The 25,288-nt window shown below is 44.9% G+C and overlaps 1 protein-coding gene across 1 annotated transcript in view; it reads right to left on the minus strand.

Annotated features, from left to right (window-relative positions):
* The window catches only part of COMP (cartilage oligomeric matrix protein), a 103,089-nt gene that overhangs the window by 17,753 nt on the left and 60,048 nt on the right, over positions 1-25,288 (minus strand). Inside the window, exons 7-14 of the mRNA XM_085640005.1 lie at positions 24,444-24,596; positions 21,743-21,847; positions 21,546-21,653; positions 18,118-18,277; positions 16,605-16,723; positions 10,298-10,350; positions 5,027-5,220; positions 1,900-2,078 (exon numbers count right to left, since the gene is read on the minus strand). Coding sequence (XP_085496131.1) covers positions 1,900-2,078; positions 5,027-5,220; positions 10,298-10,350; positions 16,605-16,723; positions 18,118-18,277; positions 21,546-21,653; positions 21,743-21,847; positions 24,444-24,596 — 1,071 coding nt within the window. The remainder of the gene's footprint in view (positions 1-1,899; positions 2,079-5,026; positions 5,221-10,297; positions 10,351-16,604; positions 16,724-18,117; positions 18,278-21,545; positions 21,654-21,742; positions 21,848-24,443; positions 24,597-25,288) is intronic.

Below are 25,288 nucleotides of genomic sequence, written 5' to 3' on the forward strand. Positions count from 1 at the left end.
GATAGGTTCACATCTCCCGTTTAAGGGTCAAGGGCCAAGGGCCAAAAATGGGATTGGAACCCGTCTCCTAGTTGAGAAGCTTGCATCTTTGAACCTAGAATACATCTCAGCTAGTCTGCCTGCATTGACATGGAAGCTCAGCCAGAAGTGCCCCAAACAAATACTACTAGAAGCAGAAAGGCTAATACAATATGAAGCGAGTGTGCTTCAACGTGCAAGCTATTGTCTGTTTGAGATCCCTGCTGCTGGGTCCCCACAATGCGGGCGACATAGCGGCATCATGCACCACGACCGGGCATTCCAGTACCCTTCTCGCCTTTAGCAGCATTTATTTATAGATTTTTTTTATTGCAAGCAAGCCTCTCATCTTCCTTATTAATAAGGCAGCTTATGTGGCCCGTCTACTAGATTGCACAAGATCGTCGTTCCCTTTAGCCCTTTTTTTAATACTAAGAAAAAGGTGCTTGTGGGACCTGCCAAAAAACAGAAGACGCCTCCAGAGCGCCTCGCTTTAAGTTTTGACGCTAGACTCACCCTAACTTTTGACATGCCTGCATCACGAAACACCTTTCACCTTATGAACATCTCTTTGTCTACACCCAAACAGCTACAGTAAGAGGGGTAAGGTACTTACATATATTTATTTGCAATTTTGTATAGCGCGAACAAGACCCGCCAGGCTAGCAGAGCGCTTTACATGAAAGCAGAAGAATTTACAGGTACAGAAATGAAAAGAAAACATCAGTTACCAATAGAATTGGAATCTATATACAGGAGAATTCAGATGGTCATCGTAATTCCTGCCCAACACTGTACACCCGTTCTTAGGACTATCGAATGTATTCTGAAAGCGGTGATATGACAGGACGCAAGAGGAAGAATGGAGGTAAGACCCCCAAGAAACATCCTGATGTCTGATCTAAATCTCATCTTGGGTCATCTGCCCCAGCATGTCCAACGCTCCCCTTTCCGGTGGTGAGTGGCAGAGTTGCGGGAGTGTTTGTTGTCGACAGCAAACCTACTTTTAGTATTCCAAGAAACCCAGAGACTCTTAAATATACAAGCTTGGATGTGTGGCACTCCGCGGGAGAGACTCATGTTTTAGTTAATTCTACTTCAAAGGATGCTCTTTGTCTCCTTCTCCTCCATCTTAGTTTGAAGATTGCCTGACTAAATCTTTTGATTATTTTCTCCTCTAAGCACTGTGCACATTTTTTAAAGTTCTTGGTGGCCATTACTAAGTGAATCCCTCCTCCGAATTTATTTGCTTTGATAATCGTGGATTGGAAAAGTCCCTTAGAAAGTGAAAAGACATAACTGAGCTACAATACAAATTTCTCATCAGATTCTCCAGTGGGCACAAACTAATGAAGGTAGGCTTCATGGTGCATCGTTTTGTAAAGTAAGGCTCGCCAATTATAAATACACGCAGCACACCCACCAGGAGCCGAATGAGATCATCGTAGTCATTTCATACACCGACATTACTTGGGTGTTGAGTGGGGTCTTCAGACTCCTTTGGCTTGATTTACATAGACATTTGAATGTATATGTTTGACTTACAGGCATAATGTGGACTAGCGGGTGTAAACGGCGTGATTTCAGAGTATATGGAGTTGTAGTGAGAAACCCTTTTACTAATGGGTAATATTACTCTATGGTGGCGTAACATTACAAAAGAGTAAATAACATGCAAGAGGTGGGGGTGGGCCTTCCAAAGCGTTGTTTGCCTTAATGGTCTGTGAGCGTCCATCAAACTGCGAGTCTGTGGGTATTTACAAACTGCTCTCTGACCCCTCTTCCCACCCTCCCTCAGAATGGTTGGAGATTTACCCCTGGCACGGGATTGCTCAACAAGTTCAGCGATTCATTTGTAAACAGCATTCACTTGTTTCCTACCTGGTTGAGAACAATCCAGTGTGGGTCAATCTGTGCGTCGCCCTCTGGGTCTAAAACCACAGTCTGGAAGGCCCTGAAGTCAGTCAATGTAATCTCCGCATTCTCAGGGCAGACATCGATTCGATCGATCACAAAATCTCTGTCGAAGTCTCCTTCACAAGCATCTCCAATTCCATTCGCTGTTAAATAAAAATACAGAGAAAATGAGTGGTAAAACCTTCCAGGTATTCTGAATATCTTCGATCCCTTATGGCAAAACTCAGTGGCTCAATTACACCCAAATTATAGGTATCACAAACGTGACATAACTTGATGACATCGCATGAAGAAGACCTGAGCTCATTTTCGACTCAATGTTCATTGTTATTATATTAAACCAAATATTCAAAATATGATAAGGCTGTGGTCTGGTGAAGTTCATTCTTCAAAATTGGCAACAAATCTTTTCACTAAACACAATGAAGTTAGCTTGGAATCTGACGGAAAAAGGGAGTTACGCAGACTCGTAGATTCGCCTTTAGAACTCGTTGCCTCAGAATATGGTTGAGAAATCATGATTGCTGTGGAGGACATTGCTGAGGTGTCAGAATCGTCACTGGTGGAGGTCAAGGGGAGGGTCTTCCAGGTCATGCGTGACAGCAGCGCTGCTTAAACTATCCACTCCCTTTGAGGAGGTGCCTGGCAACTTTTCTGTGTTGTATTGGCTCCTTCACTTTTGCTCAGTTCATTCACCATTGTTGCGTCCCTCACCTTTCGTTGTTATGTTCCCTTGTCACTTCCTTCGGTTCCCTGACATTCCTGCCTGAATTCTGGCCTGCTGTCTAGGTTATGGTTTGGTACTGTTTGCTGATCGGTTGCCACAACTCTGACTGATTCAGGCCTTGCCTCTACACATGACTCCAAGCATATTTGTTCCACTTAAGAAAACATTTATTTAGAAAATCGCATTTATGTATAGTTGTGTCTACATATATGGTTCTAAGATAAGTCTGCTCTAGTAAGTTGGCGTCTCTCGAAGGGAGATGGGACTGATGTTGTGAGTATATGTTGGACACACTAAGATAAGTGGCACAACCAAGGATAATTGACCCCTCCAGCAAACACCGCCTGTGGAGTGCAGCTGCGTGAGAGACGTTCACCTGCAGGTAGCGTTACTATGACCTTTTACTTCAAATTTTTCATTTGCGTCCAATGAGCCTTATTTTCTTATGTAAAATTACTTTTTCACTTTCTGACTGCTGCTACTTCTTTTGGATAATGTATTACTAGAGTTTGAATTAAAAAGTATTAACCCTGCTAATAAAGGACAGAGGTAGCATTAAATATTTTATAAAATTGCCCATAGTCTGTACTAGGATTTACTTCTTCAGTGTTACCTGTGTCCTAAAATACAAGATAGCAAATTTTACTCTTTTCGGATACCACTGCCTCTGGCTGATTAGCCTCCTCGGCATGGCTCAACACCAAACTGGAGGGCACAGACTACAAAAGCAGTACCTATGCCTCACCCTTGCTGCCCAAGTTGAGGTTGGTTGCCCTACTCCGAGAGGGTCCAGTTACCACTGTATAGATACCACTGAGATTACCGCTGGTTCCTATCCTTTCCTTGCATATGATAATACTGGCAGAGTGATTAATTTCATGGTCCTGAAGAAGATCTACACACATTTTCTTAGATATAGTCAGAAACATGTTGACCACTTCAGTGTGTTGAATTAAACACCCTACTTTTAACCTTCAATTTTTAAGCTTCAAAATAAATGTTTATTCTTGCCCCCAGAGGGTAACTCAGGGGAAGAGAATAAAAAAAAATGTAAGGTCCATCAAGAAGTAGGTTTAATCACTTTCCTTATCCTCTGCATCCCTGTTCCCACACCAATGTCTTCAAAGGATCCACTACTCAAGTGCTCACCAACCATTCCACCGAGGTTTGTAGTCTGCTCCATTGTTTGCATACGTTTGTGGTGTGAGGCGGGACCTTATGATGACGCATGCCACCCTTGGGTGGGTGATGGCTTATATCCTTTAAGTCTGAACAGCCCATTCTTTGAGACAATTTTCCTGCTTTCTGAATGAATTAGTTGTCTCTTTACATGACCTCAGTCTATTTGTGCATTTTGTATTCCATTCTCTGGTTGACTGTAGACTTGATTGCCGCCTCTGACAGATTAGAAATCTCATCTGTTTTAAGGTAAACTGATTTCTCAGTTGTTTGAGATGTGCTTATCAAAGCATAATTTGCATACGATGAAGATGTGATAAAAGCTCCTTCAGATGTTTCACTTTGCAGATATACAAAGGCCTTGGAATGCACAGGATATGCACAGGTGTACCCCTAAAACAACACATGACCCATCCCAGGTCCGGCGGCAGGGGTAGGTTTAGGAGTATTCGCGTCAACCGACGCGGGACCCACGTTAGAGTCCTTTTGCCCGCCGGTCACTGCTGCAAGGTTGCCTTGTTAGCAGCATAGGTTACTTCTAAGCACCTGTTAGGTATGTAGAATTTTCACACACCTTTGGTGTAGATAGTCCGTATCTTTGATCCTGAGGAAGTGCCGTGACCATTTCTTGGCTACCTAGGCACGAAACATGTTGATCTTCTTGAGCGTAGGGCATACATAACTAGCTACATAAACACTAGTGGCTATACCCACCTCAATTTCTATTGGTTTTAATTAGGCTGTTCACCACTTTAATAAATTTCACCCGTGGACCAACAGTACCTATTTTAAATATTTTCACTACATCTACACACTCTAGGGCCCCTTACCCCCACAGCACCCTTCGGCAGGAACAAAAGTTCCCCGCCAAAGAGCCCCATTATTGGGAGCCCGTCAGGAATTGCAGCGCCGACCTGACGAGGGGCAGGCTCAAATGATGAAGCATGACACCTAGCTTGCTGGGTGTGTGAGAGCCCTAGTTCCAACAAGGGTTTCCCCCTCCCTGACACACGACAGTCCAATCCCTTTTTCTTTCTTCGACTAGAGGAACTTTGTACCTTTTTTGCAATATCAGGTGGGATCCCACCCCTCTAAATTCCTCGTGTTTGAAAGATACACAATTTAGACCCATAACTCAGTCTTTTGTGAGATCATCTTTGAATTCTTCAAACCTGGAATACTTACAATTGGAGTCTTCCTGGTATGGATTAGGAACAAGCCTGCAGTTGTCCGGGCCGGGAGGACTGTAGTCTGGAATCCCATCGTTGTCGTCATCATCGTCACACTCGTCTCCTAGTCCGTCGCGGTCAGTGTCCAGCTGTGCACTGTTTATCACTGTTGGACAGTTGTCTCGCGAGTCCTGGTGGCCATCCCCATCTCTGGTGAAGAAAAGCAGTCCGTGTTTAAGAATGTTTCTAGACATTTGCATCAATCTGTCTTTACATATGAGTAAGTTACATTTAGTTGAACTGCCCTTTGCAATCTCATGCAAAAGCACAGAAATGTTTGCAATTGAGTAGTGATTTGCACCAATGGGTGTGCTAGAAATTGTCCACCAAGAATGTGGTTAGGACTTCCCCATGTGGCTGTGGCGGAATCTCCCCCTGTGAGGCCGGGTCCCTTTTATGCGTATAACAAATGGCGTTTGAAAATGCAGTATGAGTCATAATACATTGATTCTCTGATTTTTATGTCACATGCTTTTCCCCTTACAATAAATGTTGTCTCTGATTTTTCTCACCAGAAAGAAATCTTCCTTTGGAAATCTTCTTTTTAATCTATCGTCTTGCTTGGCATCAGTTGCTGTTGTTTTTAATTTTCTGAAGTTGTTCTGACCTGCCTCTTTTCTCCTTTGTGATGTCAGGGGAAGTTTGGTGCTTTGCTGATTATATCAAGGGAGTTTACATCTTCTATCACAAACTACATCATTGATTGTGTTTTTTTTTCCTTGGTAGGTTTTTCCTCCTAGAGTGACCCTCGCAAGGACACACCTCTCACCTTTTTATATATAGTATTCTGTGCAGTGTGACAGTGTGGCTCAAAGGGCACTCTGCAGACCTACTTCGCATCCAGTCCCTGGCAAGAGCAGAGAATAGCAGCAGAAGACGAGAGGTCCGGGCGACGACAGCAGAAGACCGGAGGCGTGGATCATAATAATGAGGAACGGACAACCCAGCAGCCACCAAGAGGCTCAGTCCCCAGCAGCAAATGTCCTGCAAAGGCCCGTGACCTAAGGTAAGTGCCTGGGGCTTAGTGGGATGAATCACCTGAGCACCGCTAGACTAAGATGAAAATAAGAACAAAGGTAAAGCGGTATAGAGGTGCTACGGGACCCATGAGAAAGGAGGCTAGAGGAAGGTCCAAAGTCTTAACCGGTTAGGGTACCAATGAAAATCAAACACGCAATCTGAACAGCAAATCCGCTTATTTATGGTGACTCCTTGTGGTGGATGAGTGTGGTAGACTCGGGGTGGAACTTTGGTTCCGGGGACTCTTTTTACTCCCACTAGTTGTAGTAAGTATAGGTCCATAATTCAGAACAACAAATAAATCTTCATATTTTAGGACAATCATACATACAGAATTAAATTACCATGTGCAATGGATGCACAACACACACAGGTAGATAGGTAGATAGGTAGGTAGATAGATAGGTAGATAGAGATTGATATTTCTCTGGAGTGCCATCCATGACTTTTATGATCCTTGAATATTGATCTAATATGAATGTCTGTCTTTTTTAATACACACAAATTGTACTAAAAAGTATACGGGCTCATCTAAGCCTTAGCTGGTGGGTGGTACAGCCACCAGAGCAGAGGAGACGCAGCTTCTACCAGCCGTAGAGCGACCCGCCTGCCATATTTTGTGATGCCTGCCGGTTTGATAGGGATTTTATTTACAGAAAGTGCTCCTGTTGGCAAAAGCTCCACCGCCAGGCGGGATGCCATGGCAGCATTTGTTTAGATTTTCAAAAGCAAACCTCCGAAGTGTGCATTTCTTTCTGCAAAGCAAACTATCATTGGAAAAACCAATAGGTCTAGCTTGCATTGTGAGATCCAAATTAATCATTAAACAAGAGCCTGCCACAGTCAACAGAACAAAAACTATTGCTTTCTTTAGGCAACTATGAGATTAAGAATTTAGGGCCAGGTGTATCAACACATTTCCCCATAGACACAGAATAGGCAAAACCCTTTGATGCATCTGGCCCATAATATCATGATTCGGTGTTCCTTTGAGATACAAGCACTCGATAGGAGGTGGAATGATGCACCGCACAGCCACTACCACTTGGTAAGAGAGGACTTCTTCCCCGGGCAGAGCCACGGGCCACTTTAAGTATATTTGAGAGAATTGAAAACAACAGGTGTTAAAGAAAGCAGTGCTGTCAAGTCAGACTTAAACAGCAATGCCCCTAATGCAAAGACTTAATTCTTAAGTTCTTAATTCTTACATTTAAATAAATGTAATTCTTAATACTTCAATTTTTAATGAATGCGTTAGGCATAATTTTATACGTATTTATGATCACCATATCTTTCACACATTCGCTAAAAAACAAAACGGGAACGAATAACATTGGAACAGGAAAGAATAGCATTGTGTCAACCCAAACACCCAACTTTCACACACAGAATACAAACCTTTGCCTGGGACCATGTGTCGAGCATGTGTCTATCGATCTATCGATCTATCTATCTATCTCATGCCATTTGTTGCTTTATTTTAATATGCCCCACACACTTCAAAGATGCCCTTTGCTCCTTTGAAGCAGATGTTTATTATGACCACGAAACACAGGTGTTATCTGCCCCCTAGTGTATTTTTACTAAGCCACGGACATGGGTGCAGTGCTTTCTCTTTGTGAAATACTTTTTTGCCAAATGTCATATTTGTTTTCTTTCTCACGTGTGGGGAGGTTTCCTGATCTGCTCAGAATCACAAGGGTGTTGTGCTGAGTCCTAACAAGCATTCACCAAGCCAAAAGGTTTCACCTTTGAGACTATCGACTCTACCACTTGTTCATGATGTACAGCATGGGCATTGCCAACTTTGGCACTAATTTGTAGCCATGCTGTATAGCAGCATGGCTAAAACATAATTGAAACAAGCATTGGCATAGCCAATAGGCCTCGCCTTTGGGACCTTATAAGTGTTTAGCCATGCAACAGTTGCATAACTAAATACTTATAAGGTCCCAAAAGCAAGACCTATTGGCTATGCCAAGGGGCCGTGCGGCCGCGAAATTGAAAGTAATCGCGGTCAAGTGAGGCGCGCGCGCCCGCGCACATGCACTGTAGCTCCAGGCTGGCCTGGTAGCACTTTTTGGAGCCCTCTCAATAAGTCTCGCCAGACCAGCGCATGCGCTGGGTCAGGCGAGACCTAAAAAGGACTATGAGGCATCCAGCACTGAAGCACTTTGAATAAAAGCTTTTTAGCCCTGGCTGCATTATGACACTTTTTTAAATTAGTTTTAGCCACACTGCAAAGCATCTGTGGTGCTGTACAGCATGGCTATAAAACGTTGCCAAAGCCAATAGCTCCCATAAGCAAGACTTACTGGCATTGCCAATGCTTGTTTTCCTTTAGCAGTGAGAAAAGCATCAATGTACTCTGTGGTTTGAAGGGACAACTGGAGGCCTCCTTCCTGGCACTGCCCTCAGTAATGCTCTCATTTGTCACTTAGTAGTTCTACTAAACTCCCGTTTCTGCATAACTTCCCTCAATTCACATGAGCATGCTCCGCATGACCCGGTGTATGTTACCACTCCATGAGTAGTGGACAGAGGCTTAAGCGTCACTGGCTCTGCCTATTTTAGTACACAGGGGGATAGTGCACAGCACTTACCGCAGAGATGGCAAGCGAACCTCCCACACCAAAAACCTCTCAGAAATAAACAGTACAGGGTATGTGGATCTACAGGATACATGCAAAAACAACAGTTGGTGAACAAAATGCAGAACAATGTCATACATTCACCCCAGTACAGAGATCTGGGCCTAAATCCATCGTTTTTTTGCTCACCATGCCGTTCCAGTTTGAACCCAGCCATATGCAAATCAGTCTCGACCCTGTGCCTCATGGGAACAGTCCAGCCCGAACTGCCAGGCCAGGTCCTCCCTGGACTGGAAACAAGCATCCTAGGACCGGTTTCAGGGTTTCACCCCTCTTCAGTTGGGTTAGCTTGATTCCAGTGGCATGGAGAGCACGGGACCCACATCAGGATACATGCATCTACAGGATAAGTGTATCTACAGGATAAGTGTATCTACAGGGTATGTGCATCGACAGGATAAGTGTATTTACAGGGTATGTGCATCTACAGGGTATCTGCATCTACAGGGTATGTGCATCTAAACGATAAGTGTAACTACAGGGTGTGAGCATCTACAGGGTATGCACATCTACAGGGTATGTGCATCTACAGGATACATGCATCTACAGGATACATGCATCCACAGTATAAGTGTATCTTCAGGATATGTATATCTACAGGGTATGTGCATCTACAGGATACGTGCATCTACAGGATACGTGCATCTACAGGATATGTGCATCTACAGGATAAGTGTATCTACAGGATATGTATATCTACAGGGTATGTGCATCTACAGGGTATGTGCATCTACAGGGTATGTGCATCTACAGAGTATGTGCATCTACAGGATACGTGCATCTACAGGATAAGTGTATCTATACGGTATGTGCATCTACAGGGTATGTTCATCTACAGCATAAGTGTATCTACAGGGTAAGTGTATCTACAGGGTATGTGCACCTACAGAATAAGTGTATCTACAGAGTATGTGCATCTACGTGATAATTGTATCCACAGGGTATGTGCATCTACAGGGTATGTGCATGTACAAGATAAGTGTCTCTACAGTGTAAGTGCATCCACAGGCTACATGCAGCCACAGATTAAGTGTTCTACAGGGTATGTGCATCTACAGAGTATCCGCATCTACAGGATATGTGCATCTACAGGATAGGTGTATCTATAGGGAATCTGCATCTACAGGGTATGTGCATATACAGGATAAGTGTATCTACAGGATAAGTGTATCTACAGGGTATGTACAACTACTGGATAAGTGGATCTACTGGGTATGTGCATCTACAAGATAAGTGTATCTATAGGGTATGTGCATCTAACAGGTGTGTGCATCTACAGGGTATGTGCATCTACATGGTATGTGCATCTACAGGGTATGTGCATCTACAGGATAACTGTATCTACAGGGTATGGGCACCTACAGGATACGTGCCTCCATAGGATAGGTACATCTGCAGGAAATGTGCATCCACAGGATAGGTACATCTGCAGGATATGTGCATTTACAGGGTATGTGCATCTACAGGATGTGTGCATGTACAGGATAAGTGCATCTACAGGATATGTGCATGTACAGGATAAGTGCATCTTCCAAAAAAAACCTTATGAGGCTTACCTGTCCTTATTTGTATCACAGGGGTCACCCACAAGATCATGATCTGAATCTGCCTAATAAAAGAGAGATGAAAATGATGTAAACCTTTAAGTTTAGGATATAAGATCCGCTGACCCAGCCTGTAAACGCGCGGCCAACAGTAAGCAGCTGCGTATTCTCTAACCACCATAACTGCATCCACTCCCACAGTGACCCAGAGCAACAGAAAAATACACATTCCATCCATGCCCTTGAATGAAAGAGACAGAGTTAGAATGCAAATGTATACATAACTGACCCATCTGCATCAATAACAACAATTAACAACTAGCTTTCCTCTGGATTGGAAGTTTTACACAACGAATGGATATACCAATTCCAATAACGTGGGATGTTACATGACTCGCTGCCGCGTTTAAAACTGACCCTACAAATAACTCTAGGATCCATGGAGTAGCGTGCTACTCGTCTGCAAAGGGCTTCAATGACTTGTCAGGAGTCGTAAGCGATATATAAATCTTCAATACAATACGTTACCATTAAGATTTTAAAACCTAATTTTTAAAAAGATAAAAAATTTGTCAAAATAATCAGGATTAGAAAAAGGAGGTGCGAGATAAAAGACCCAATAAGTAAATTTACAACCTGCCAAGAAGTTAAATAAGTTATTACTTTGTGAGTATATGAACAAATCTAGATTTTCAGGGAACGCGGGGACAGTCTGCGTGCCAGCCACAGTTGATATAAATGGCAGGATGTAGGCAGATCACACATTTATTGAGCAGACACGTAGGGACAGTTGTGTTTGCTTTGCAAGATTATGGCAGGGTCAAGAGATATAATAAGAACTGAACAGCTGCCGGGGCGCGTCAGTGAGCTCTGGTGGGTCAGACCTGGGAATGTACTGAGTGAGTCTTGCACACCTAATTGAGGCTTGAAGTTTGAGTTGGAAGACCAATAAAAAGGTGTTTATCCTGGCCAATGCATTTAGAAGACCCTTGGAAAACAATGGGGGTCTCACAATAGCATTACTGGGCCATTTTGTCAATAATTGATAAAAAGATGCAGGTAAATGAAAAACCTGGGGAAGATCACCTAGAGGTCTGCAACTAGGCAAATGTGGCCCGTCCACAGGGTCATTTTGTGCTCCTCGTGTACAGTGTCACTCCGTTGTCTTGCAATCCAGATACACCTGAGAAGTTTCAATTGAAGAAAACTCACAGGAGCAATAAAAAGAGAAGAAACACTGAAATCTTCCTAGAAAAACTTCATTTCCCATAAGCACATTGCGACCTGCTACACAGTGGTTTTCACATTACCGTATATCTCTTAATTAGACTTACAATAACATTTAAGAACGTATGATTGCCACGGCTCTCCATGAGGGTACAACGCTCCATCTGCTTCACACTTACGGGCTGATTTAGAATTTGGCGGACAGGGTACACTGCCGCAAGGGCGACGGAGTACCGTGCACGTCAAACCTTGGGTCGCTCGGGGGTGTTGGGGGGTGGTTTGTTTTTCAACTGAAATGCATTTTCAAATATCCTCCTTTGGTAAAATGTCAACGTCATCATGGGGGCAATGCTTGGGCCGGAACTCCTGGATTTACAGGGGCCGGTAATGTATGTGTTTGTTGACGAATAAAAACAATTTTTAAAAAAAAAACCTTGGGTCGCTCTCCTCGTTTACAGACCGTCAGACCTGAAGAATTCTATAGATGAAGCCCTATTGGCTCATTTGATGGAATTCTTCCCCTGACTGCCCAACAGAGTAGAGGCCGTGAGAGGAAGGACATTACATCGTCCACCCTATTCAGTCGAAGGTGTAATGTCTACTTTTTTTTTTATCTGTCGGTAATAAGTGGCGGTGAAGGACAGGAAATAAAAATATCCTGATCCACACATCCTGGGAGAGTTTTTTGTTATCTAAAACAAACTCCAGCTTTGGGAGTCTATCTTTGTAAAATATTCTAAAACGTTTGGTGGACGGTCGACAAAACCAACGGCGGCCGTCTACCAAACGGCAATGACGGCACTTCCCTTCAATGTACAGAAATGACCACTGGGCTGACGGCCATCTGCAAATATGGCAGGCTCGAGTCCATCTGGTTGGCAGCGATTACGCCCTCCTCCACCCTGAAGGACAGTACTGCGCATGCGAAACTCTAAATAAGACGTTAGATATGAAAGGCTATCGTCAGAGACAAACAGTGCCTCGACAAGGGCATCTTAATGTGCCCACCAATGCATAACTTCCTTCAAGGAAATGTTCCTGGTAATTCCTCATCCCAGGATTAAATGTCTTTGCTGCACATAAAGCCACAGATCTCTTGATTAGGGTAACCTCCTCAAGAAGGGACAATTGGATTGATCCTCACATTTAATCAGTGATGTTTCAAATTTACCTCAAACAACGATTGAAATATACTCCAGTACCTCAATCGTAGAACAGCGTCTTCCTCCACTCACTCTTGCATGTACCACACACCTCATCATCACAGTTTGCTTTCTCTACGCCTGTATCCCCAGACATACACCCTCCTTCTCACTATGGAACTGATTACTTTAAAGAAGCTCTTATCAAGAATGTTATCCTTTAAGTCAGGGATGTCCAACTTAGGGCCAAGAGGGCCAGATCCATGCCAGGATTTCAGGATATATACATTAGAAAATGTATATACACTGTCTCTAGATGGGAGTCATTGACATTGGCTGTGGTTAGCGTGAAAATATGGATCGAATCCAACTCTCCTGGACTTATTTTGGACACCACTAACCTAGGTACAGCTTTACACATTGCTTGAGGGGTGTTATTTAAAGAATATTTTTACTTCTAGGCACTATGCTATTTTATCAGCCTCTATCTGTTATATGTTTTATATTATGGATTCTTCGACTGAACCGGAGCTGCACCCCCCACTACCCCCCCCCCCCCCCCCCCCAGCTCCTTGAGACCCTCACGGGTGAGTAGCGCGCTTTATAAAAACCTGATTGATTGATTGATATATATTACGGTCTGAATCTGAACATATGGTTTACTTTTTACCAGTTTTCTGTATTATACAAAATTCAACAGAAGCTTTTACTATTTTTTTTTTTTTTTTTTAAACATAAGATGCGAGACTCTTAGTGAGTAAAAATTTAGTTTCTTCTATGGGGCGGCTGGGCGGTCACAGGGTGTGGGAGAAGGGCGAATAGGGTGGAGATTTAAAGTGACAGAGCAGAGTAGCTCAAATCTCTCCCCAGCAGGGTAATGTGTTACATGCTTTTTACCCAGGGCTTTAAGTGGGCCGGGTCCTGCCGGTTCTCAGCATCGGCAGTTCTTAAAAGCAGGTGCCGAGACGGGCCCCTATCGGGCTCTCCGTTTTTAACCTCAGGGTGAAAAAAAAGGACTTAACTCTGCAATAGTACCAGCCATCACTGCTTCTGATGTAACTTCAAAGAAACCCATTTTTAAGCTTTAGACAGCACAAGCTTGGAGCACTTCACATGAGCACCAGTTAAATTTTCATGTTTTGAATCACAGGATGTTGAGCCGAAGTCAGGCTCAAATCTGCTTTCTCAACTCTAGACTTACGCCACAACCTCACCCACAGAATCGGAAGCATTTTCAATATTATATACAACGAAGTTATAGTTGCTGCTTATTTATCTTATGCAATTAACAACCATTGACAAAGCCAATAGTCCTGGCTTGATGTAGGTGTCGTGTTACTTGTGTTATATATCTGGATACAGTGATAGATGCAGCAAAATACCAGTGGAGCAGCGCACTATGCCAAGTACAGATTTTTAGCATCAGTGTTTTAAGCCACGCCCTTAATTACCTCGGCCACGCCCCTAGTTTTTTCCTCCCACTTAAAGCCCTGGCTCTACCATAACTAAGAGAAAGTGTGCAAGAGTGCATTTTCGGTTAAGTGAGGCAATCCCCGTCTTTATAGAACGTTTTCAAACTAAATCTTACATTTGAAAACATATTTTTGTTCATGATGGGTGTGCCATGAACACCATACAGGCAAAAATAGTGTTTTCCCTATAAACATACTGCCTGTTCTGAGAGATGCAATCAATCTCAGCTTGGAAATCCGAGAGCGGCCTTGCTACCAACAAAAACATGAGACGGGGAAAAAAGCGTCTATAAATGCAAAAGCACTTCTCCATGGAAACATCGGCAGCGTTGCTAAATGCTTAAAAAATGCAAGCACAATGTCCCCCGCGACTAGAGCGCTTCCAGCAATAATCTTTGCGGGCACAATGTTTGCAGCCGCCCCCTTCTCTTCGCTATAAAATGCGTGTAATAAAAAAAGGGAATAAACGAGGCCACGCGGACCGAAGCGCCCAGACAAGGTCGGAACAGGCAGCGTTAGGCGCACGGGGACATGCACGTGCGCCCGGAAGCCCCCCCTGCACTGTGGAAAAAGCACAAAGGGCTGGGGGTAAAACATGCTCTGGGAATCCAAGGCTGCGAGAAGAGGTCACAAGATGGCGTCCAATGAGGTGCGGCGTGGAGCAAGGCGACGATCAGGCCACCAATAAAACAGCACAAAACATCTTTATTGTGCAATAAAGGCGAGACATAATGTTCAGATACAGACCAAGGACAACATGCGGCTTGGGCAGACTTCATCAGCTCCAAGGATACACAGTGTCGGAACTAGATGGTGGACAGCGGGGAGCAAACAAGTCTGAGTTTGTGTAAAATGATATCCCTCCCAGATGTGTGAGCGACCACCCTTCCGCCTGGGGCCCGCCCCATGCAGCCTCCCTCCTTGTTTTAGTAACCACAACAGGGAGCCACCGTTGGTGCATACCGGCCACAGTTTATTTACACCGTACAACACATGGATGGTAAACATCAAAGTGTACTGGTCATCTGCGCTCTCCATGGGTTATTCAAAATACCTTCTACACAACTGTTATTGCTAATGAATCAGTTCATGTTTGTGGGTTCATATTAGTTATGGACAGCACTTCCGGCACAGCCCTTTTCGCAACGGCCTCCTTCTGCAGGTGACTAGTGTTTGCAGCCTCTAGACTTCCTTTGGTACCGATATCTGTGAGGGTGGACGTTAGGCCCAATCCGGGCTGCAAGTGCACTGTCCGCCAGCAGCTGACCCCTGCCGTACAATCGCCTACTCCCTGTGCCCCTGCCATGAGGCATCCCAACGACACAGTTTGAGCAGCTCTTTTCTTCAGCTATTGTGCTATCAATGTGTCTTTTATGTGCTGTGTCTACCACACCAGCCCCTGTACCCCTGCCATGAGGCATCCGAAGGACACAGTCTCCAATCGCTGGATCTCTGTGCCCCTGCCGTGAGGCATCCCAAGGACACAGTCTCCAATCGCCGGATCCATGTGCCCCTGCCGTGAGGCATCCCAAGGACACAGTCCCCGATCGCCGGATCCATGTGCTCCTGCCGTGAGGCATCCCAAGGACACAGTCTCCGATCACCGGATCCATGTGGCCCCTGCCGTGAGGCATCCCAAGGACACAGTCTCCGATCGCATTCCAAGGACCCAGTTTGAGCTTCCCTGCCCGATCCACTCTGTAGCTGTGATGCCTGCTTTTTTTGGTGTTGGTGGGTGGGCCAAATTGGCGAGGTCAGACAGTGGCGAAGGTCCGGCCCCTTGGCTTTTGACCTCCTGACCGCCACGCCCCACCCTACCTTACTGGTCGCTTCAGATCACGCGGCCAATTGCCTGTGTGCATTTTCGCGCGCTTCCTGGCCTCACACTCTTGGGTGGTCCTGCCCTTGGTAGGAGTTATTTTGCAGGACTCTAATTGGTCCAGCAATGTCTCCTCGTCCTTTGACCAAAAGCAAAGCGACAGGCCTTCTCCGTATACGCGGTGAGGATGTGGAACGACAACCCGTATCCATCGGGACAGCCCCAACCCTGCTCCAATTTAGGGAAGAGATGAAGCTACACCTATTTAATGAACCCTACTTGACGCAGTAACAGTCACTTCTGCTCTTGAAACCACGTTCTTCCTCGAAACAATCCCAGGTCTCAAAACCCACTTGGCCTTATAGTAAGAGGCAGCAATGTCAAGTGAAGAAAGGAAGCACAACTCACCTTCTAGGGAGGGCGCCAACCTCCTTGGAAAGCACTTCACCCTCAAAGCAAGCAAAAACCTTCAGTGGGATCACAGACTTTGAAAACCTTCCTCCCCATCCTAAAGTTTATCTTCAGTCATTTTAACAGGTTCACCCCTAAAGCCACTCAATCTCACCCTCCTTGGCGACTGAAAAAGTTGAGAGATAGGCTTAAATCCCTCCTAACAATCTCTCCTTCAACTCGTTTAACAGACTGGGCTTCATTTTTACCTGGTCTGGGTTGCTGATGTTGGGGCAGCTGTCGCACACGTCTCCTACACCATCACCGTCGCGGTCTTTTTGGTCGCGGTTTGAGATTCGTCTGCAGTTGTCCAGTATGTTCTTGATCCCTGTAACAAGATGGCGCCTGTAAGGTTACTTGTGTGTCATGGTGCGGAAGGTACAGAGGGGTGCCTTAAATGTACAATTTACCAATAAAAGGATTTTATTAAGTCAGAATCAAAAGTGGCATAACTTCCAGGCTCAATAACTTACTATGAATGGAGAGAAGGCGGTCATTACCTGTGGTTAGGACTGGCATTTGGTTGAACAGCGCCCCAGGAGATTGCTTTGCAGGAAAGCACAAAGTTTAAAAAAAAAATAGGACTAAGGGGTGAGAGGGTAAAGACGAAATGGGTCGAGGAGTGGGTTGAGGGGTGTAGGGTGGAAAAACCGCGCACAAGGCTGACGACAACAAATGGGGTGGGTGGAAAAGCAATGCAGGGGAGAAGCGTACAATGATGGGCACCTGATGAGAAGAACATGGAGAGCGGATAGTGGAAAGAAGCACCCGAGGGAGCAAGCAACACACATGGGTAACAGCAATACGGAGCAAGGGAAAAGCACACAAGGGAGAGTACAGCTCAGAGGGGGGAGAAGTACACGAGAGAGAAACACCAAGCACAGAAGCATTTGGGGGAGCACACAAGGTAGAGGGAGAGAGCTGGCTAACACATACACTCTCCTGGAGGGCTAAAGCTAAGAGAAAGTCATTTCCTAAACGTGAGAAGTGGAATGGCAGAAGTCAGCCAGATTAAGAGGATGGTAAAGAGGCTGTGCTCCAGGGGCGGGACAAACATAAGATGGGATAGGATGGACAAAGCAAGCCATCAAATGAGAAGCAAGGAAATGAGAGTAACAATAATGGCAAACAATGGACGAGCCTTCAGTCCCCCGTAAGTTCTTGGTAAGCCCACAATAGGTCTTTTTCAACCAGACATCTGTGCTGTCTGGTGGGCTCGACCTTTGTAAGCGCTTGCAAATCCAATAAGTTTTGCCTTGGAAAACATGCAGTGTTCTTTTAATTCAGTTATGTAAATATGTGAACAAAACAAAAAAAATTGGAAAGGCATAAAAAATATAAAAATGAAGGAGAGACCCAGCAGCCCAGGCACACTATCCCCTGCCCCAAAATGAACTAATGTTCAAGCGGCTGCGCACATGTGATCAAGAAAAATGGCATTCCTCACAGCTGACCCAGTTTTTTTTTTTTTTTTGCATCTTTTATACAGCGCGAACTCGACCCAAAGGTATTTACATTACATATTCAGGCACGGGGAGATTAAGTGATTTGCCCAGAATCACAGGATTTGGACGCAACCTCGAGGCTCGAACCCTGGTTTCCAGCACCAATTTCTTCTATGTTTGCATACATTTATGTACTTTTGTTATGAACTTTTTAGAAAACGTATGGTTGACGACACAGTTAATGCTGTCTCTAGGCCAGGCCTGATAAATGACTCACCATCCCCATCAATATCGTCATCGCATTCATCGCCGGTCCCGTCTTGGTCAGTGTCTCGCTGGTCATCGTTTTTAGCATTCCGGCAGTTGTCGCACACGTCTCCAAAGTTGTCCTTGTCTGCATTCTTCTGCTCCACATTGCGCACAAAGACACAGTTATCCTGTCGGGAAGAAGTAACGCCAAGTCAGTTTTCGTTGGGTATTCACAAGTTCATAGTTTATAGGAAAATAATCCGATTTAAAGTTTGGCGGACATAGTACTCTGCCAAAAATGTTGCTGAGTATCCTGTCTCCCAAACTTGCAGTTCCCACGCTCTACAGAGAACTCGGTAAATCGCCATATTACCACCGGTCGTGCTCTGCTGGCTCCACCAGTGGACTCCTTTGAGAATTTTGGTCAAAGTATCTGACACCATCCGCCCTGTTTACGGTGGATGGTCTGGAGTGGTGCTTTGGGGTCACTTGAGAAGGCCAGTGGGCCCACTAGAGAAACAAATAAATGAACCCACATGCAGGGGAAAAAACCCGGCTTGTATGGGCCATTTAGTTTTAGTGTTTCAAAATCAACCTTTCGCTTTGGGAGTCTGTTTTTGAAAAACAAAAAAAACTTTGCAGTGTGGACGCACTGAACACGGTATCCTCACAGTAAAGCTTCAGTACCTTCAGAGGAGCTGCCATGGTGGCAGCATCCCTGTAGGCACAAAGATCTCTGGCTGCTGGCGGAGATCTCTAAATATGAGGGACTGTAATCCGCCGGGGCAGTGGAGAGCATCCCGCCAGTCTTCCCAGAGTGCCAACGCTTCATCTCCAATCTAGCAATGACCTGGTTCCTAGTATGGTTCCTGCTATGTAGGAGCCTCATGGCTGAGAGCCTTGTAGGAGAAGCAGCAGGTCTTAATGATGATGCAGGCTTGAAGGAGAGATGACTGGGGTCATGTTGACAAACTTCTTCAAACATTTAATGAGACGTGCTGCATTTGTATAGGATACCTATAGGGCTGCCAGAGTCGGTGCTGGCAAACCTGTCCAGAAAGCAATCTAGGAGGCAGAACTACAGACAACAAACTACCCAACTTGACAATACAAATGAAAACCTATGGGGGCATCCAACTTACTGTACTTTAACATTAACCAACACAAGCCATCTCTGAACTGGCCAAACTAGACATTTCACAATTCTCTCCAACACAACCTAGCAACCATTCGATCAAAGGAAACCCAATAAAAGTTCAAAAAGGGTGCCTAGATTATAAAACAGCTTTAGTGTCCTTGCTAATGTTAGACGTACTACACAAATGCTGAAGACATAATTTAATGTAGAATTTGCAAGGATAATTATGTATTTGCTGGCTGCCGTCTGGTCCTCGCTATCGGTCAGTGAGTACCTGAGCACCCATTTTGTTGCTGAACTGTGTTACAGTGATGAGAAGAAGAGCCTATTGCTATTCAAAGGTCCGAATTATTACTCCCATCTTAGTTGCTGTCCTAAACATGAGGGCCAAAACAGTGCTTAATTTGAATAAAAAACATAAGTGCCGGGCCCCTCGTCAGGAGGCCACTATAGCTTGTACCACCCATTGCCCCGGCCAGCACTGCCAATGACAGCACCAACACAACTACTAACAATCACACTGCTGCAAGTGTAACAATTCAGACGTGTCCTGGCCCCAAAGCCATAAGAATTTGGTGGAAGGTAATTGTCATTTTTTAATGTATATTGAATTAATAAACAACTGTTGTTGTCTTGCTCTCTAAATAAGGCAAACAGCACCACCATGTGGCTGACTGTCATAAATGCCAGTGTTGACACTTAAGGGCCAGTGCCAAGCACCGGAAACCACTTGCACAAATTAAGCACTGTCCAAGCATAAGCTGACAGATGTGCAGAAGAACTTCCCAATTTACCAGAGTATCAGCAGGAAAAGTACCTGCATAGTCTCTGGACAGTGTTTAAAGAAGAGGGGAGCCTCTTACCTTTGGTGAAGAGCAAGCACATTGCCACACACATTCTGCTGAGAGAAAGACCTGCAATATTTCAGGAACCTTTTCATGTAGTTTTCGGCTAATTCTAAACTCCAGCATGTAGTAAACTACATGTTCCTTTCATCTCACTTTTCACTGGCCAAAGACTGCAAAAACCGCCAAGAGGCTACTGGCCCACAGACCGAACCCAGATATTTCAATCAACGTGTTTTGTCTCATTTATACGTTTCTTTTAAATTAAGTGCAAGTATTTTGACAGGGCCTGATTTTTATACACTATGGGGCCGATTAGGATGGCGGGCGGACTTTCGTCTGCCCGCCAACCTAGCGGTGCTGGGACAAGCCATCAGTAGTGCGGAGGTCCCACACCTGCAATTAGGATGCCACGGTGGAGGTGGCATCCTCTATTCCCAGCTTTGTGGAGGGCGGTGCTCACAGCACCGCCCGCCACAATGGTGGGAATGCACGTTGTGCATGGTCATGCACAAGGTGACAGGCACCGCCCGATGCCTGCCACCTTGTCCATGACAGCACCCCCCAGCCCCCCAATACCCTGGGGGCCTGCAAGGGTCCCCCGATAGTAAATTCCACATGCCACCACGGAAAGGCTGCTTCCCGCACCCATGCTAATATGGATGGTGGTGTCTAGCAGACACCGCCACCATATTTAGCCCCTTTTCTGCCCGGTCGACCGGCGGATAACCGGCGGACGGTCTTTCCTTCCGCCGAGGTCCCTTCTGCCATACTAATATAGCGGGAGGGAAATGGGCGGCGGGCGGAGTGAACTGTAGGGCGGATCGCCATCCGCCCTGCATTGTAATCAGCCCCTATGTCTCAACCTGGTTCTAAAGAGAAGCATGTTTTGCTCACACAGCTACTAAAGGCAAGCACAAGAGGTCTTCAGGGAGCTCTCACTTTTTGCTGCCCTACCCCCGCCTATCCCATGCAGGGCATACATACCCATCTAAAGAGAGCTGTGCACCTACTTTTGTCTGCATGCAGATTACTTTCCCACCTGGATAAATCTCTTCCACTGCACCCGCTGAGATTGGAGGCGATCCCAACCTTCACACACATACGCCAACTTTTTATTGGAGTACATGGACACATGTTCCCAGATCCAGACACCTCCTGCAGTTTAACTGTGCATGCCACAGAGTTCCAAATTTGTGGCAGCTTTCAGATGTTTTGCATCGGCAGACGCCCTACCTCTCTTTTTCCTCTACATACGTACAAAGAATCAAGGATTAGGGAAAAGCAGATACAATGGACAGGATAATTGTGTTAATTCTTTTTAGAGGAAAAGAGGGAGAGAGAAGTATTTGAGCAGCAAAGGTTTACTTTTATGAGCTAACATGCACAAAGATAATCACAGCCATAGAGAGGGAGTGATCTATGAAAAATGTAACACTACGCATAAATTTTAGGGATAATTAAATTTACGACCTCAGAGTTTAATATCCCATCACCATCAGCGTCCTCGTCACAGGCATCTCCAATGCCGTCCCTGTCGGCGTCCTCCTGGCCAGAGTTTGGCACGGTCACACAGTTATCCTAGCAAAGGGGTACATTCGTCGATTGTTAATGCATTGTGTTAATCTGGAAGATGCACCGTTTGTTCAGGATTGACATGTTCCTCTCACCTTTTTACAGTTTCTTTCCGAGCATCGCAGTTTTTCATCGGGGAATCCATCGAGGTCAGTGTCGCGGCCACAGATGAAGCCATTTCCAGCCCAGCCGACATCACACTGCACGGACACAGAAGGGAGAGTTAGCGTCCCTACTCTCTCACTCTCGTAGACTTGTCTTCAAGCACTACCAGAAGTGTGCTTGTAGTAACTGGGCCCTATTCACAAATCTTTAGATGTGACTTTCTCTTGTAGTACTCCTGCCTTGCTCCTTAATTCCAACAGTAATCCAGGAGTTAACCAGGAAGAGTCCTGGCTTGCTCCTTGAATCCAGGAAAAATCTGCTCACCACCGTTCCTTATCCTACCTCGCCGCCAGGTCCTGGAACGGCCTTCCCCTCCACCTCCGGACATCACCCTCGCTAGCGGACTTCAGGAGGAGACTCTAGACCTGGCTTTTCGACTGAGCCCAGCAACCTAGCGCCTGCATACCCTCTCAGGTGATTAGCAGCGCTCTACAAATACTGATTGATTGACTCTTTGCAAATTGTGCATGTTACAGTACCACATTTGTGTCGGACTTGGAATTAAATTCCTTGTATCTTGCGTAGATGCTGTATGTCGCAGGCGTAAATACCGTAACATGACCCGTAATGCACATTGCAGCACAGTTGTGAGCGCCAATTTAAGGGAAAATAGTGAAAAGTTATTAGAGCTGAATACACTGAATGAAATATTTTAGAATTAAAACGGCTTGACAACTATCAGCAAAGAAACTCATGCATTATTCATGGAACACTGAAAAAACTAAGATTACATTTTTTTTTAAAGTTACAAATGCACAGAATATTGAAATGTAGCACAAAAGTGAAATGTGACATAACCATCAAATATTAATTCTAATACATTCCTGGAAGGCTCCGTCAGTGGAATGTAGGGAACAGACACAGAATCACAAACCTGTTGGTGTTTGAGCAAAGATGTACATGCTTTCTCTGGCCAGATACACTTGGAAATGCATTTTTGGCACGGTCATGGGAAGAAAACACCGTCAAAACAGCTGGGGGGGGGGGGGGGGGGGTAGGCAGGCAACATGTAGAATTAATAACATTGGTATGTGTTTGTAACAGTTGGAATTTCCAAGAAGTCCTGGAATGTTTTGTGAATTCTTATGTCACACCGAGGAGTAACCCGACAGGAACACATCTCCATAGTGTTCACAGTATAGGGGGCCAGCTCTAAAGGTGGTATGGGTAGAACATACAATGATTGGCCCAGCACCTCTACTTATCCCCCCCCTCTCCCAGGTGCCTTATTCCGTTGAGCTGGGGAGGGGGGTGGGGATTAGGGGGGGCAGAGCTTCGTTCGTCTTTTTTTTTCCTGGGAAGACATAACATTCTCTGCTTTTTATTTTAGAAGTCATTTATTTTTTTCAGAAGCGTAAATTCTAGAAATGGCTTGCAGAAAAGTCACTCTCGTTGAGAATAGCTCCTGGCAGGATGCCCTCGGTTTGTGATTTTCGATTATGAGAGCCCATCAGAGGACAGGGCATTCAAAGGGATTTGTAAAAAAAATAATCGGTATCTGGGCAACGGAAGTGTGGAGTGATTTGTGGAAGCTATTGCAAGAAAAAACCCCAAGGCTCCAAAACTAGAAGAAATAATTTAAATGCAGTCCAATCAATAGAACTCCTTGACAGGACCGGCTTTAGGGCGGTGCGACTGGTGCAGCAGCACTGGGTGCTGACGTGGGGGGGGGGGGACTGACCTCAGGGGGGGGGGCTGTGTTTGTAAATAAAGAACGATTTAAAAGCACCTGCTGCAGAGTTCCTTGTGCGTCCAGCTTTCAGGCAGCAATAAAAATGTCATGATAACTCTTTTGATTAATGTTCTTGCTGGAGAGAGAGATGGGAGTTTTGCCTGGTGGCAGTTTTGACAATCTATAAAGTTGGTCAGTGACTTAATGTGCCTGCTGCAAAGCACAGATATGTATTTCATATTGAAAGCTGAGTGGATTGGTAAAGCCAGCCTTCACCAGCGCTTTAAACCTAGTAAAATATATGTGAGAGAGTGACTATGGAGAGATGAGAGGGGCACTTTTGCTGGGTGGAAGTCAGGGAATCGGAGGAGGGGGTAATATGGGGAGTTGCCAAAAAGCTTGTCACACCTGGCGCCATCTGCGCTAAACCCACCCTGCTCCATGACTTGCTGAGTCAGTCGTTTCGAAGTACTTCTGGACTGTAGCTAGACTCAAAAAAGGGTCTCAAAATGGCTTCAATGAAACACTGACCTCCCAGTTGTCGTATGCAGGTGGAAAAGTGTGGAGCACAAGGCCTCCTAGGCCAACATTACAAGTGTCCTAACTCCTAAGTGGTAATACCCGTATTACATACAATACCAGGGTGAATAGGTTGCGGTACTATAGTGACTTTACAAGTTATTCCCCTAAAAACCACTATAGAATAGGTCATAACATGCAGAAATCAGTGAGTGCCTGCAAGTCAAGACCATTTTTTGGGAACAAAGTCCCCCAGGTAAGACATGGAGTATTTTTTTTTTTTTTTAAATGTGGTAATACTGTGTGCGGTAATACCACAGGAGTTGTATGTCAGAGTCATGAATGAGAGCTACATTGATTGTGAAGAATGTCATCAGCAGATTATACACAGGACCAGAAACACTACAACATTCATCAAAGAGTAAAACCCTTGGAGTTACCGTGCACAATGCAGTCCCATCGCGTTCAATAATGCAGCTCGCTCGTTGGTGGCACGGGGTGGAGTGCACAGTTCCACACGTTCGCTCCAACCTGCAACCAGAGGTCTGGTCTCCAACATAGCCAGGTTTACAGGGCCCACATTTGTATGATGTCTTGAATGAAGGGGAGAGGTTTCTATGGTTAAATACAGCTGTTTTTGATTCATAACATCAAAACCAATGCAAGTGTGTGCAAGCGAGAACATTTGCATACGTAAAGATACATAGGTCCAACATAAATCCAACATAGGTCCACGAGAGAAGGAACCAGGACAGATTTTCAGGCTAGCCACTGGACTTGTAAATTCTTTTCTTCCAGATAAATTGCTGGTCAATTTATGTTATGGGGCTATCAGGATAGCCTGAAAATCTTGGGTGGAGTTGACTCCTACGCCCCTACACTGGACACTGCTTTTTATTACTCTAAAATATTTCAAACCTGGGTTATTACAATGTTTGTAGTACTCCATTTGCTAGAGGTATAGGAAAAATATGTGTTTTTATAAAACAAAATCAGAAAATTGTCAAATAGTTCAAAACGGTCGCCATCAAATTTCACCACATCTGACCTGCAAGTACAATTTAGCCGGAGTGCACTTTTAAAATGGTGAAAAATGATCCAGACATTTTCAAGAAAATAATTGTCTGAAGGAGGTCTTGACTCTCCTATAATTCAGGCTATAAGTGTGCTAAAACACAAAAATTAAAAAGATTCAAGCATTGGCGGGTCTCCCGCAAGACATGTTCTGCTTGAACATAAAGCAAATGTTTCAAGTAATGTAAATTACAATGTTCTCACTGATTGT

The sequence above is a fragment of the Triturus cristatus genome, chromosome 12 (genome assembly GCF_964204655.1).
Source record: "Triturus cristatus chromosome 12, aTriCri1.1, whole genome shotgun sequence".
In the NCBI taxonomy this organism is placed as follows: Eukaryota; Metazoa; Chordata; class Amphibia; order Caudata; family Salamandridae; genus Triturus; species Triturus cristatus.